The 13,249-nt window shown below is 38.7% G+C and overlaps 1 protein-coding gene across 13 annotated transcripts in view; it reads left to right on the forward strand.

Annotated features, from left to right (window-relative positions):
* Positions 1 to 9,473, forward strand: part of PROX1 (prospero homeobox 1) — a 50,069-nt gene extending 40,596 nt beyond the window's left edge. For 11 of the 13 annotated variants that reach the window (XM_054821377.1, XM_054821388.1, XM_054821378.1 and 8 more), the window contains one exon: positions 3,764 to 9,473. In XM_054821377.1, the coding sequence (XP_054677352.1) occupies positions 3,764 to 3,952 (189 nt within the window). In that variant the 3' untranslated portion in view covers positions 3,953 to 9,473. The remainder of the gene's footprint in view (positions 1 to 3,763) is intronic. The other 2 variants (XM_054821387.1, XM_054821389.1) reach the window with 1 other exon arrangement.
* Positions 9,474 to 13,249: the final 3,776 nt, after the last annotated feature.

Raw genomic sequence — 13,249 nt, forward strand, 5'->3', positions numbered from 1 at the left:
TGGCTTAAAATCAGTGTTGCTTCACTGATTTTCCTCGAGCAACGCTGACTTAGACCTGCTGAGGATCTGCTCTTACCTTCCCAATCACCACTGCCTTTTTGGTAACGTTTTTCTTAAAAAGAAATTCAACAAGTATTTTTAAAGCATATCGCTTTCTGCAACTGTGTATGCTTCTGTACGAAAGAAGTGTGAGTTAGGTCTGACTTGGCTCCAACTTTTGAGCCATTGGAATTATACTTTTACTCACATAGAAATAGTTTGTGCTGAGTATTTTTAACAAAGCACTCCCCCACGGTGCTAATCCAAATGGTTCAGCATGATAGTTGCACATGCAAACCCAGGAGTGAAATAATTCAAGTTTGTTGTTCAAGCCAAGGAAAATGCCAGAAGTTAAAACAGCATAAATAGACAAGAGCAGATGAGAGCTTTAATTTCCTCCCAGTTTTCATGGACGAAGGGGATGTGTTAACATGGCTAAGGCTTGAGAAGGGGCACTGTGGTGGTTGTTGGACTGTGTTAGGAGGTATGGGACCGATGCATACCAGGTGTAAATCAACAGTACTGCACTCAGCTGGTAGAACCCTGCTGATTTACACTAGCCCAAAGTTTGGCCTGTGAGTTTTTCCTTGGCAGTGGAGCTAAGTTGCATTGACAAGGCATGCAGCAAAGTGTGATTTCTTTCTAAATCAGTCTGATGTGGAGGCTTCAGCCCCAAACCCACCTAGCCTCCCCCTGAGCAGACCTCATTGTCTTTCCTCCTGGTGAATGTACAGTGTGATTCTTTGATTGACTGCTGCCACCTGATGCTAAGAAAATGTCCTGGGTTCATACTAGGGATTGTTGGTTCTATTAAAAGCAACGTAGATGGAGTTTATTTGTCACTGAAGCATTTTCTGCAGATGTTCCTACTTCAGAGATGTTCAGTCAGTTAGGTGTAAAGATGCGCTGAATAGGTCGCCATCACTTAGGGTCAGGGAAATGCCAGCCCCAGACACATAATTAACATGGCTGACTGATTAATTGCCCACTGAAAAATATAACTACCCATCCATTTAAATATTTATTTTCAGGCTCTGGACTTCACTAGTATTTTCTTTATTAAAAAAAAAAAACAAACCACAACTAAAACCCACTGCCGTTACTCTTTCTAGAAAGGAAAAATGTTGGCCGACGTACTATCCTGTGGGGATTAATCACAGTGCTATTCACATTACAACATGCAAAGTAACGTGTGTAATCCAGTCTGACATGAAAAATTGCTAATAACATCCCAAAAGGAAACAGCTATGAACGGCTCTAATGCCTGAGGAGTAGGGGAGACCTTTGGGAACTTGGCATTACGAGGAGGTCTCTTCAAAGCCCCTGCAGGTCTTCGTTCACTATTATGGTCTCTGCAGCCAGTTGTACTGGGTTGAAAGGGGCCCAGCCCTGTAGGTGGGACTCGGGTACAATCAAGTCAGACTTTGCTAACTTCTAGCCTAAAAGAAAAGCCTGTGTGTCTTTATGGGGTGGGAGGCCTGGAAGCTAGTGGCTCAGAGGTTTCACGCTGCCTCCTCCATAGAAAAGCAGCATCCCCTACCTGGAAAACTTTCATATGCACAGGTAAAAATTGAATGGGAAAGGCTCAACTTAAAAGCCACATTGTCACTTCCATGCATGAAGTTGTCATGTAGGGAGGGGTAGGACTTTTTGCATTTGGACTTCATGCTTCTCATGTAGGTGATTGTAATTGCCTCCCTCCCATCTCCAGGGACTTGGAAGGGAAGAAAGGCATCTAATGTTGGTCCTCTGGAGTGGACACCAAAATTGAAAGGCATGAACTCTTCTTCCTAAGCACAAAGGCAGAAAACAACAGGTTTTGCCCTCCTGAGCTAATATAAGTGTGTACACCAAAAAGTTGGTTACCTACTACATTTCTTGCTTTCTAGCATCACATAGTCAACAACTCCTTCCCCTTGGTTAGCGTCCAGCAATACCACAGTGATGAACAGCACATGAGCAGTTGTTTGAACTGCATGAACAGAAAAGCGTTATCATTTTTTATAGCAATGCTAGAATGAGACAAGCATGGTATCTTTTGTAGACGAATTACCAAGTGCCCAAGCAGCAGAGTGGTCATGCGAAGTTTAAAGTTATTTCTTTGAGCTGGAATAAATGAAACATAATAGTTATTTTCTTCCCTCATAATTATTGCTGGAATAGAACATCTGTAAAAATGTTTCTTTCTGTGTGGCCCATTGAATGAAAAATTTCCACAGAAGGCAGCCTGTCTTTGGGAGCAGAGAAAAACATGGAGGGGGGAGCTGAATTTCACTCTCGGAGGTAGACAGAGGCTTCTGCAGGGCTTCTGGAAGCAGAGTTTGTCAGCTGGTGTCAGGGGGAGCTGGTCTCATGCTTATCTGATGGCAAAACATGGCTAGCAAACTGCTAGTGTTTCCCCAATGGTAATAGGTGAGTGAGGCTCCAGAGCTCTGTCGTATCAGGTTAAAGACGCGCATTTCCAGACAAGTTTTCTGGAAGTGGCTTCCAAAGAGAGAAGAGCAAAAGCCTGAAGTAGAGGATGAGGTGCTGGCCCTTATCTGGCAATGTGACATGCATGTGGTAGGTGAGTGAGATCTGCCTGGGTGTCTGTTGGCCCCAGGAATGGCTGAAGTAGCCTCTACTGCAGGTTGCAGAACTCCTCTTGCCGGAGTGGGCAAAGAATAGCAGTGAGGGAATACTTGCTATTATAAGCATGCTGGCTACTGGCCGGCCATGTATTAGCAGATCTAGAGCTGTGAAGCCATATTTCCGTAATAAAAATGGAAAATAATACCTTTATGGAGATGACCTCAACCTTGCAACTGACCTACGGTTCATTATAGTGATTGCTTTCAAATCATTTAAGGCAGAGGGTAAGAATGTGGCGCTGTTGCCTGAGACAACTGTTTAGGATGAATTACCAAAGTTTGGAGGTAACTGTGTTTTTTAACATTCACCCATTGTTCAGGGGCTTCTGAGAGTGACATGCTCCTGCTAGCTGGCGGTTTGGCTCACCCGTGAAGTGGCAGCGACGTTTAGAAAACCCAGATGAGTTTGGTGCATCCCAGCTCAGTAGCCACTGGGAGCACAGTGCGCCCATTGAAGAGGTTGGGGTTTTATTTGTAGGCTACTGAAAAAAGAAAAGAAGACCATAGTGTCTCCCGAGAAAGCCATCTTGTAGGGTCTCATGCACAGCAGCCACAGAAGCAAGTTGTTAGCTGAAGGCTTGCTTGTTTTTAAACTACGAACAACATTCAGAGATACTCTATTTCTTTGATAGCTTTCAGCACTGGTTGTGACCAAAGTTAAGCACAGAGGTCCAGAGGGTTTTCTATGCATGCATAATTTTCATACGAGTTCTCACACGTAGAGGAGAACCTAGCCATAAATGCACGGGTAAAATATCAAGCAGAGATTTCTCTCCTTAAAGACAATTGTGTTTGTTTCCCCTCCTGCTAATTATATCCTATAAATCCCTCACTCTCCAAACTCAGACAGTAACATTTTGTTACCTACATTCTGTCAGTAGACTTTACAAAGATCTCTAACACATGTTATAAAAGTTATTGCTATAGTACTATATATAACAGCTTTGCATAAGAGAATAGAAGGCTGCCACATTTAGAAAATGCAGGTGCTATGTAAGCCCCTTTCTGAAAGAAAGAACTTAGCTCAGTTTCCTTTGAAGAACCAGAGACTTGAAATTGAAAACTGTATTAATGCCATTGTCTCCTTGTATCAGCAGGTTCCAGAGAGATTCCTGGAAGTGGCTCAGATCACGTTACGGGAGTTTTTCAATGCCATTATCGCAGGCAAAGATGTTGATCCTTCCTGGAAGAAGGCCATATACAAGGTCATCTGTAAGCTGGACAGTGAGGTCCCCGAGATTTTCAAATCCCCAAACTGCCTACAAGAGCTTCTTCATGAGTAGAGAGTTCAGCAGCTATTTCTGAATGTATGAAAGTAGCAGTCCCCTTCTGATGCCCAAGTCATGTGTGTCTCTATTTTAATTTCATATATATGTGTATCGCATACATATATATGTATATGAAATTAGACCATGATCCCTCCTGGATTTAAGTTTTCGTTCAGTTCCAAGGGGATGGTTATTTTACTTCAGCCTTCGGTTTACTTTTGCCCGAGACCCTTAACGTTTGGAGAATCAACGGGGTTAATTTTCAGGGAGAAGAGTTTGGAAGCGTGTAAAAGCCTGTCTTAGCAAGTTAGGGCATTATGTTTAAAAATGCTTTGTCAGATTTATTGCTTGCTGCAAAGTGGCATTTTGTCTTAGTGAGACTAATGTCATGGCACAATACTACAGACAATGAAGTTTATATTATGTTTATACTGCTAAAGGTCTGAACTCTGTGGAGTCACTTCATAAGCTTCGAGCTTTTTTTTTTTTTACTTTATATACTTTTTAACCAATAACTAGATTTTGTTTCATACTTCAAAAAACTACAACATCTATTTTAGGTACTCACTCCTAGAAGTGATACCCAAAAAAGCAAACCCTATTCTTCATGCTTTCCTTACAGAAATGATAAATACCCTGCACCAGTAATCAACACGTCAGGTTGTTGGTTTTTCTCTAAATTGCAGCAAAGGACATTTGCACAAGTCAAATACCATTATTGCAGGGTGAGGCCAGTAATTCATGCACAATATTGTATCAACCACACTAATTTTGGAATATGGTCAGCTTATTAAAGCGGAAGCATTTCACTCTCCATAGAGTAAAAATGAAACCTTCAGCGTCCTATATTGCCATGTCTCAGTCTTACTTTAAGTGGCATTAGTCCAGTCCCTAAATTTATTCTTCTCTTAGTCCATTCTGCCACCAGTATACAAAGTTTTCTGTCTGTATTTGACATCTGTCCTGAAAAGCACTTTTTGAATGATCTTAGATGTAGTAGAAGAAAGCATCTTCACCTCACAGTGCTGAGGCAAAGGAAAAAAAAAAACCAAACTTGTTTATAGCTGTAAAGTATAATTAGTCTTTTCCTAATCAGAAGAATAAAAATTACATTTTCATAAAAATCTAATCAAGCATATACAAAAATTGCAGTGTCCTCCTGGCTATGCAGGGTTCAAATAGCCAAATTGGATTTTTAAAATTACAGTAAGTGCAGCTTTAAAAAAAAAAAATCTATTTGAGTAATGCGCTGCACTTGTCTTCTGAAGCCGGAGCTAGTCTTGACCAAAATCTGAGCTACAGTGTAAAGTCCATGATGGATCTGGGTTCGCCTGAATGCTATACCATGATACGTCCTCAGACGTAAAGAAAGCTAGCTGCTAGTTCTCATGCTTTCTTCAGTGGCTCTCCTTTTCTCACGTTTTCAGAAAGGTGTCGTCTCCAGAAGTTTGGGGGAAGGTTGAATATGCTATGGCACTCTGTATTTGTCATTTTCTCTGTCGTCTTTTGTACGGATGCAGTAAGAATTTATTGTTATCGTCAATAGTATTTTCCCCTACATAATTCAATCTCAATCTAGAGGAAGTTCCTAATTAGCTGCGAATTATATTTAGACCATCAAGGATATTGGTATCTTATTTCTTTATTTTAAAATTACATTTTGACTTTGGAGAGTGAAAGTTTACCCATGTGACTAAAGAGCTGACCTGATCATTGCAATTTCACTTCATTTACAAATACTGCTGATAGACAGAAATGTATGAAAGCAATTATTGTTAGCAGAAAGCCTTAAAAACCTGCTGACTTCAAATTAAACACCACAATCCTACGATTCCCTGTCATTCTTTTCAAGCACTGGCAGTATCTGTGGAGTAAAGGCAATGCAGACAATAGCATGGGATGAAGTGCCAACATTTTCACTATGCATTAAAAGGAAAACAAATCTTGATCTTAGACTCCCTGAGAGTACCTAATACTGTACGTATCCTTAGAGTAGACAGGATGTGTCTTTTTCTTTCTTTTCTTTTCTTTCTTCATTTTTTTTCATTTTTTTTCTTCTGTGTGTGCATGATTTGGTAAACATTACACTTCATAAAGATGTAACTCCAATGACTTCTGAGTAAGAAAGGATGAAAATTGTGTTCATGCACTTTTTTGATTTATGGGAAGAAGTGGCATAAAATGCTCAAGTTTTAATACAGTAAGTTCTTCATTGGCATACCATCAGATAGAAAATACAACACTACATTGTCACCTCGGACATAAGAAAGCAAAGCCATACTTTAGTCATACTATGTGGACATACTACTAGCTACCATCTCAATCTGTGATTTTACCGTTACTTTTATTATGTTTATTATTATTAATATTATTAATATTTTTAATATTATTATTATTTGGCTGCAATGTGATTCACATAATCTAAATAAGTGAAATTGTGTACTCAACACTTGATGTCGTTACATTTATTTATTTATTTATAAGTAGCATAATCTCAATAGTAAATGAGGCATAGGAATTAAGAGTAGAAATTTCATCTTAAAAGCAAAATAAAAACGTCCTTTGTCTGAAAAAGGAACAAACGATAATTTGATCATTTAAGTGATGTGATTTTTCTGCATTTTATAGCCATATTGCCTTTGTGCCTCCCAACACACCTAAAATTATAAATACATGGCATAGCTCCTACTAAATTTTAAGTAGAAAGCAGTTTCTTTCAAGTGATCTCAATATTATTTCACTAAAAATGGCTAAAAGGCAGGAGGCTACTTTTATTGTAATGAAAAGTTTACATAGGGAAAGAATTTCAAAATCCATGTAGAAACCCCATGTTGCCATTCATTTACTGCTAATTCAGATTTATTTCTGCATATAAACTTGAGGTTATAGTCTGTGCCTAGACCTTAAATGCACCAGCGGAAGGATAAAAAAAAATCCTTCAAAATACCAGTTTTTCCCCCACAAGTACAATTGTTCTTGTGCCTTCTGTGGCTTACAATTTTCATCTTTTAACCTTCATTTTTCAATTACTACAGCTGCAATAAACACTGATTTTTTTGTTCTGTTTTGTTTTGTTTCTGGCTGTTTGACATAATGTTGATAGCTATGCATATTTTGTGTCTTTTTAAAAATTAAAAAAAAAACAAAGCAGGAGAATACGTTTTTGAAGAAGAGAATTTTTAGAACAGTTTGATAACGCAAATTATTTTTTCTCAATTGTTTGAGCAGCATTCAAGTTTTGAAAATTCTTGTAGAAGCCAATTTTTTGTAACTGTGGTGCAAATCTTGTGTTTTCTTAGCCTGATGAAAAGTAGTATAGAAGCAATATTTCATACGTGACATGTGCATATACATATACATATGTAGTCACACACACAAAGAGAAAAAGTGTGGGTGTATGTATGTATATATACACAGAAAGACACATACACACAAAATATGCGTATGAAGTGAAAAGCTTACCTTTTTCCTATCTAGATTAAGAACCTATTTTAGACATTTGTTATGTTTTGTGAAAAGAATGTTCTATTTGAAACTACAAAACATTTAATTCTTACTGTATCTCTGGTTGTTTAATGGGAACGTTTCACATTTAATGGTAAACACGTGGAAGATGTTAGAATGTAGTAATTATTTAAGAAAGTGTTCACCCATGTATTCCTGAGGTTTGCTTTGTGCCTCTGAGTATTATTTAATTAAGGTGTTTTAAGTTTGCAGAATCTTTGTTACTGTACCAGGTATGTGGGTGAACATTGAAAATCGAGGGGAACTTTTATAAAGCAATGTAAATATTCAACCTTATGGCTGTTCTTGCATAAAGACATAAGATTTTAATAACTACATTCTGAAAACATCTGTTGAATTTATAAGAAACACTACAGTAACTGTATAGATAGTTGAAAGCATTCTTGAAAATCCAGCTCTACTTTTAAAAGTTAAGTCTCTTTCATCAGATGTCAAGGGAATGGGTAATACAGTTTCTGTAAAATTGCAGAATTTTTTTCTATGTATATGAAGTCAGTTAATAGAAAAATGTTTTTTTTCCACAGGTTAATATTAATTAAGAAATAAAGGTGAAGATTTTGTGGCTTTAAAGATAGGATTTTCACCAGCAGCATTGAAAGATTATACATATATATATATACAGAAAGATATATATATATATTAAAAATGGAAAGTGGTTTACAAAACCCCCAAAATGAGCACTGTACATGAGAAGTGAAAGCAAAAACTATATTTGCCATGTGTATTATATAGCAATCATTGGTGTTAATAGTGCAAATGTTTCCTTCTGGTACCAACTCTGTGTTTGAAAATTCCAATACGCATTGTTTTCAAAAAGCTCCCCTTAAGGAATGTAACTGGTTTATATGAGTAAGCAGTTACTGTATTGCACTTAAATGTTCTGTTGAAGGAAATGCAATTTTGTTTTCTGTAGAACTGTTGGTTGTAAACCATCTATAAACTGAAGCTAAAAATGCTCATATTTAGAGCTGGGATGAAAACTGGTATTTAACCTTTGTATCTTCTTAGGAATATCCTTTTTAGTGTATGAAAGGTGGTGGCACTATGACTTTAATTAGTCTTTTCAGCTGAGCCACAGTCACCTCTCTCCCGAAGCAGCCACCTTCCGAATGCACAAATATACTGGGATATGTAGAAACAAATCTAGAAGAAACAGTGAGCTTACATTTTTCTCTGAAATCCATCCTTTCTGCATTAATTGTACCACTTGAGTGAGGTATTAGACAAACACAATAACCATCTCATTATCATATAATGTGTAAGAGTCAGAAACTAAAAAAGAAGGAGAAAAAAAAAAGAAAAAGCCTCTTTAGGTTGGTTTTAATGCTGCCCAGAAGAGTCAAAGGTTAAGATTTAAACTGATATTGTCCCAGCCATTACTCATATGTATATAGTTACAAAAGTGACAAAACACTGCCTTTATATTATTTAGCAATATGTTGTAAATAGCATTATTAAGCTCTTTTTTTGTAATAAAGACCCTTTAATTTGAAGATAGTACAATAACTGAACTGATAAAGTCAATTTTTGATTTTTTTTATTTTATTTTTTAGCTAGAGGCAATTTCAACTGTGGATTTTTTTGTTGTTGTCTATTGTTCTGAAGACTTTGCATAATTTATTGGTTTAATTTATCCTAATTTATTTGATGAAGGTGTACAATTTTGTATTACCAAGGATGTACTGTAATATTAATTGATGACAAGATAAAACAATAAGACTCCCCTGTCCGTTTGGAAAAAAAGGTGCAGTAGACAATTGATTGAAAAAAGTTACAATTCTAGCTTGGCAGCTACTAAATTTAAGATAAACACAGGAAAAATGTTTGGGGGGGGGTGGATTTTATTTTGTGTGTTTAAAGCTTTTGTATACTCTCCAGACTTTTACCTTTTTGCTTTGTACCACTTAAAGGATACAGTAGTTCAATTGCCTTGTGTGCCTTCCATCTTCTCTAAACTGAATGTATGTGCAGTATATATGCAAGCTTGTGCAAAATAAAATATAAATTACAAGCTCATTGCCATTGTTTATATTTATTTCCAAAAGTTTATGTTGCCCCATATCGAGAGGTGAACCGCTGAACCTCTCTGCTGTGGCCAGGCCGTGCCTAACACTGTAGTCCTCCGAAGGTTTTCTTTTCCCCTTAGTTTGAATTATTTATTAATGAAACTGCCAGCCCTCTTGCAAAATGGATATAATGATTTATCTAATCCGGTGTCCTACCTCCAGCACTGGTTAAGATAATGACTCTTATTTTGCAATAGTCTATGAGACAAGGAATAACTCCCTGCAAGAGACATGTTATGTTTGAGGCATAGACAGCCCTTTAAATTAAATATAGCCAACATGAGCTAGAAAGTCCTTTTATTTATGATGTTTAATCATTTCCTGGATACACCTGCCATGCTGGTGCCCTGCAACGGGGAGTTCCACAAGTGGGGTGCATGTAGAATAATGCTTGTTTTGATGTGGTTCATATTTGTTCCTGTTATCAATTTGCCCTTGTTAATGGTAGAGTCCGGATACCATTCTCTATTCTTTTTATAACAATCTATCGCTCTTTCTTGGATCACTTCCTTTTCAAGCTGTATAATCATTAGCATTATATATAACTGATCTGTTCTTACACATTTCTTCAAAATGCAAGTCTCATTTGTTTTTCTCTAGTCCTTCGCTATTTCTGCTCTTTCATATGTATCTTAAAATTTTGAGGTTGAGCGAATCTTTGATTTACATTATTGTCTGCATTTCAGATATGAATGGTCTCTTTTTGGCTTAGAATTGGTGCAGATGGCAGTAAGATGGTAGCTTGTTTGGATCACAAAATCGTGCAAGAATTTTTCTGGTTTTGAAGAAGCAACATCTTAAAAATATGTTTTCATCTGAGGTCACTTATTTTCAGAATCTTCCCTGATTCTGCCTCAAGACACTGTAGAGCCGAGCGGGACCCTGAACCCAGCTTTAGCTACACTGTAACAAACAAATAAATACTTCATATCTGCAACAGCAATTAAAACTCCACCTCTTTTTATACAACTGGTGTTGCATTTGCTGGGCCACATCAGTACCAGGTGTAAAGGAGGTCTGTGGAAGGTCATGAAGTTGCATCTATGTACCTAGTAGTCATTTAGGTGTAACATCTTCTCTGGTTTTACTGCAAACAAATTGCCTCTCCTAATCCACGTCTATCCACATTACCAATCCAACATACTAGAAGCATTTTCAGGTCAAAACACCTGTCATTCAGGTAGTTTCTTAAGGAACTGGCTGCCCCACAGCACTTACTAATTGTCCGTGTATTCGTGAGGTTGCTAAGACCGTGGCATGGTGAGCAGGGCAGACTGCAGTGTCTGAAACGAGCGTGTCAAGGTCCCTGGCTCATCCGCCCCAGAAAGCCTCCAGCCTTGAGGAGGTCCTCTGCCAATCTTGGTGCAGAGCAAGCCCACGCGTCTCAGGAGGGAGCTGCTAGGAAACCATGAAAATGCTTTCCTTGTCAGAGGGAAGCCAAAGACAGGGTGAGGAGACTAAAACCAGGCAGCTGGTTAAGCACATCCTAGCAAAGGCTTACAAAAGCAGCTACAGATTACATGGGAGGGCTCATTTTTGTGTTAGCTATCAAGACTTACCTAGATGAAGGAGAGGGAGATCATCCTCAGGTGGCCAGTAAATGGAACAAAGGATACGAGCTGCATGGGTAATTGCTAGCTCGCTCTGTCCCCTATCAGTATTTCTCTCAATATATTAGTTCTATGAAATACAAGACACTATTTGCCATTTTACCCTGCAGTGGAAAGCATACAGATCTCTAAATAAGAAATCCTAGCTATTGGCATCTCAGAATACTGCAGGAGTTCAGAGCTAGACTGGAACTTGGCAAGTAGTCCCTGTCATTGCAGAGGGCCAAATCAACTTTCCCAGGCTTCAAGCACCCTGAAATGATCCAAATTCTGCAGATCTGGCCATCTGTGCTTGGAAATCCTCAGTTCCCCTAATACCTGGAATTTTTACAATAAGGAAGATACTACGTTCTAGCTTAAAAATCATAAGGAAGACATGAATCGTCCCTGACCAAGGCAAATAGAGAAATTTTATGTCACTGAGACCATCACTAGGAACCGAAGTCTGTTACACATCACATTACTGAGAAGCCAAATGTAGAAGACTGCATTTTGTGATTTGAGAGCCTGAAAGAGTTAACTGCTCTCGTTTTCTTGGTCTGTACCCTTATTTATGCCCAGTCTAGGTTGTGCCAACACAATTTCTATGGAGATGATCCCTTCTGATCCAGTCTTCCCTCTTTGTTAGGAGGGAAAGGGAACTGACGGGTGAGTTGCAGCATACGACTGACTACGTTTAGGAAATAACAGCAAACAAGTCCGTCACTCCTTGCAATGGGTTACAGTGTTTCCCCAAACAGACTAATTCAGTTTTAAAATACGGCACTGCATTTATTTTAAGAACACAATACGGAAAATAAACTAAATCTTTGCAGAAGCTTATTGTTGAACAGGGATGGAGGGCTCCCGTGGCGGTGGCAGAACTGCTAGATAAAAAGCGGTGGGGGGGTGGGAGGGTTGCTTCCCTGCGTGGTCCAAGCCTGTGACCCTCCGGGCGCGTTGCAAGGCCTGCCTGTTCTCCCAGCTTTCAGGGGGCAGGGGCATTTGGAGAAGCTGCCTATTAAAGCCCGATCGATTGGTGGGTGCAGAAAATCCGTCACTTGCTACAATGCTCATTTTTGTGTACAGCTTATTAGTATCACTAGCATACATGTACCTCAAAGAGGTGAAAGTAGTATATTTTATTTACATATTAAATTTTTTTTAGATGCTCAAATGAATTCTTGTCAGCTTAGGCTAGCCTGACTCTTTCCCAAGCTGCAGAGCAAGGTGAGACACCGACTCTCATGCAGAGGAAGGACCCCCCAACCTCGTTCTGCCCAGTGTCTGGGAGGAAGGCTGTGATTGTGTTTTCATGAATAAATCCTAGGCAAGTGAATAGCGGTACTTTCCCATTTATTTGGGAATCAGTGTGAAAAAATAAACAAACAAACAAGCTATTTGCTTCACAACAAAACACATGAAAATGAACTGCTGCTCGCACTCAAAGGCAGTTTAATTGCATGCACAGTTTAATTTTATTCTTTAAAATTAGACTTAAGGTTGAGTCTCTAGCTAGGCAAAGGAAAAAAAAAAAGAGAGAAAGATGGCACAGATAGCTAAAGAAATACCACCGGCTCCAATGTAAATATGTTTGCAGTTTGCAAGAGACCTGCCAGTCAAGCAGCTGTGGGAGGTAACAGGGGAGAACGCATGAGAGGAAAAAGTCTTGTGGCAACAGTGGCCAGTTTCATTATGGCCACTGCCAGACTGTGAAACAACTCTGGGGGCTTGAAATCCTATTGCCTATTAAAACTGGGCATGACAGCTCTTTTTTATGCTTCACCAACCAGAGATGGAACTGTGTCCTAGGGGAAATAAGGAAAAATATTTATTACAAGTGTTTAACACCTTTTAGTACAAAACAACCCTAATATGCAGCACTCAAGGATAATTCATGCCAGCACATGTAAAACCAAGGGGAATCGCTTATCAGCTCAATAATTTGGTCTGAGCTTTTAAAGGAAGAGATGATGCTCCAGTCAAAACCCTGAGCCCAGATTTCTCTGAAGTGGAGGTACTTTAGATTTTTTTTTAATATTATTTTTACAATTTCTCGGTAATCGACACAAGACTCTGACAACAAACCCTTCCCAGGGACTGCATGGCTGCCTGACTTGGGCTTAAGAGCA

The sequence above is a fragment of the Grus americana genome, chromosome 3, assembly GCF_028858705.1.
Source record: "Grus americana isolate bGruAme1 chromosome 3, bGruAme1.mat, whole genome shotgun sequence".
In the NCBI taxonomy this organism is placed as follows: Eukaryota; Metazoa; Chordata; class Aves; order Gruiformes; family Gruidae; genus Grus; species Grus americana.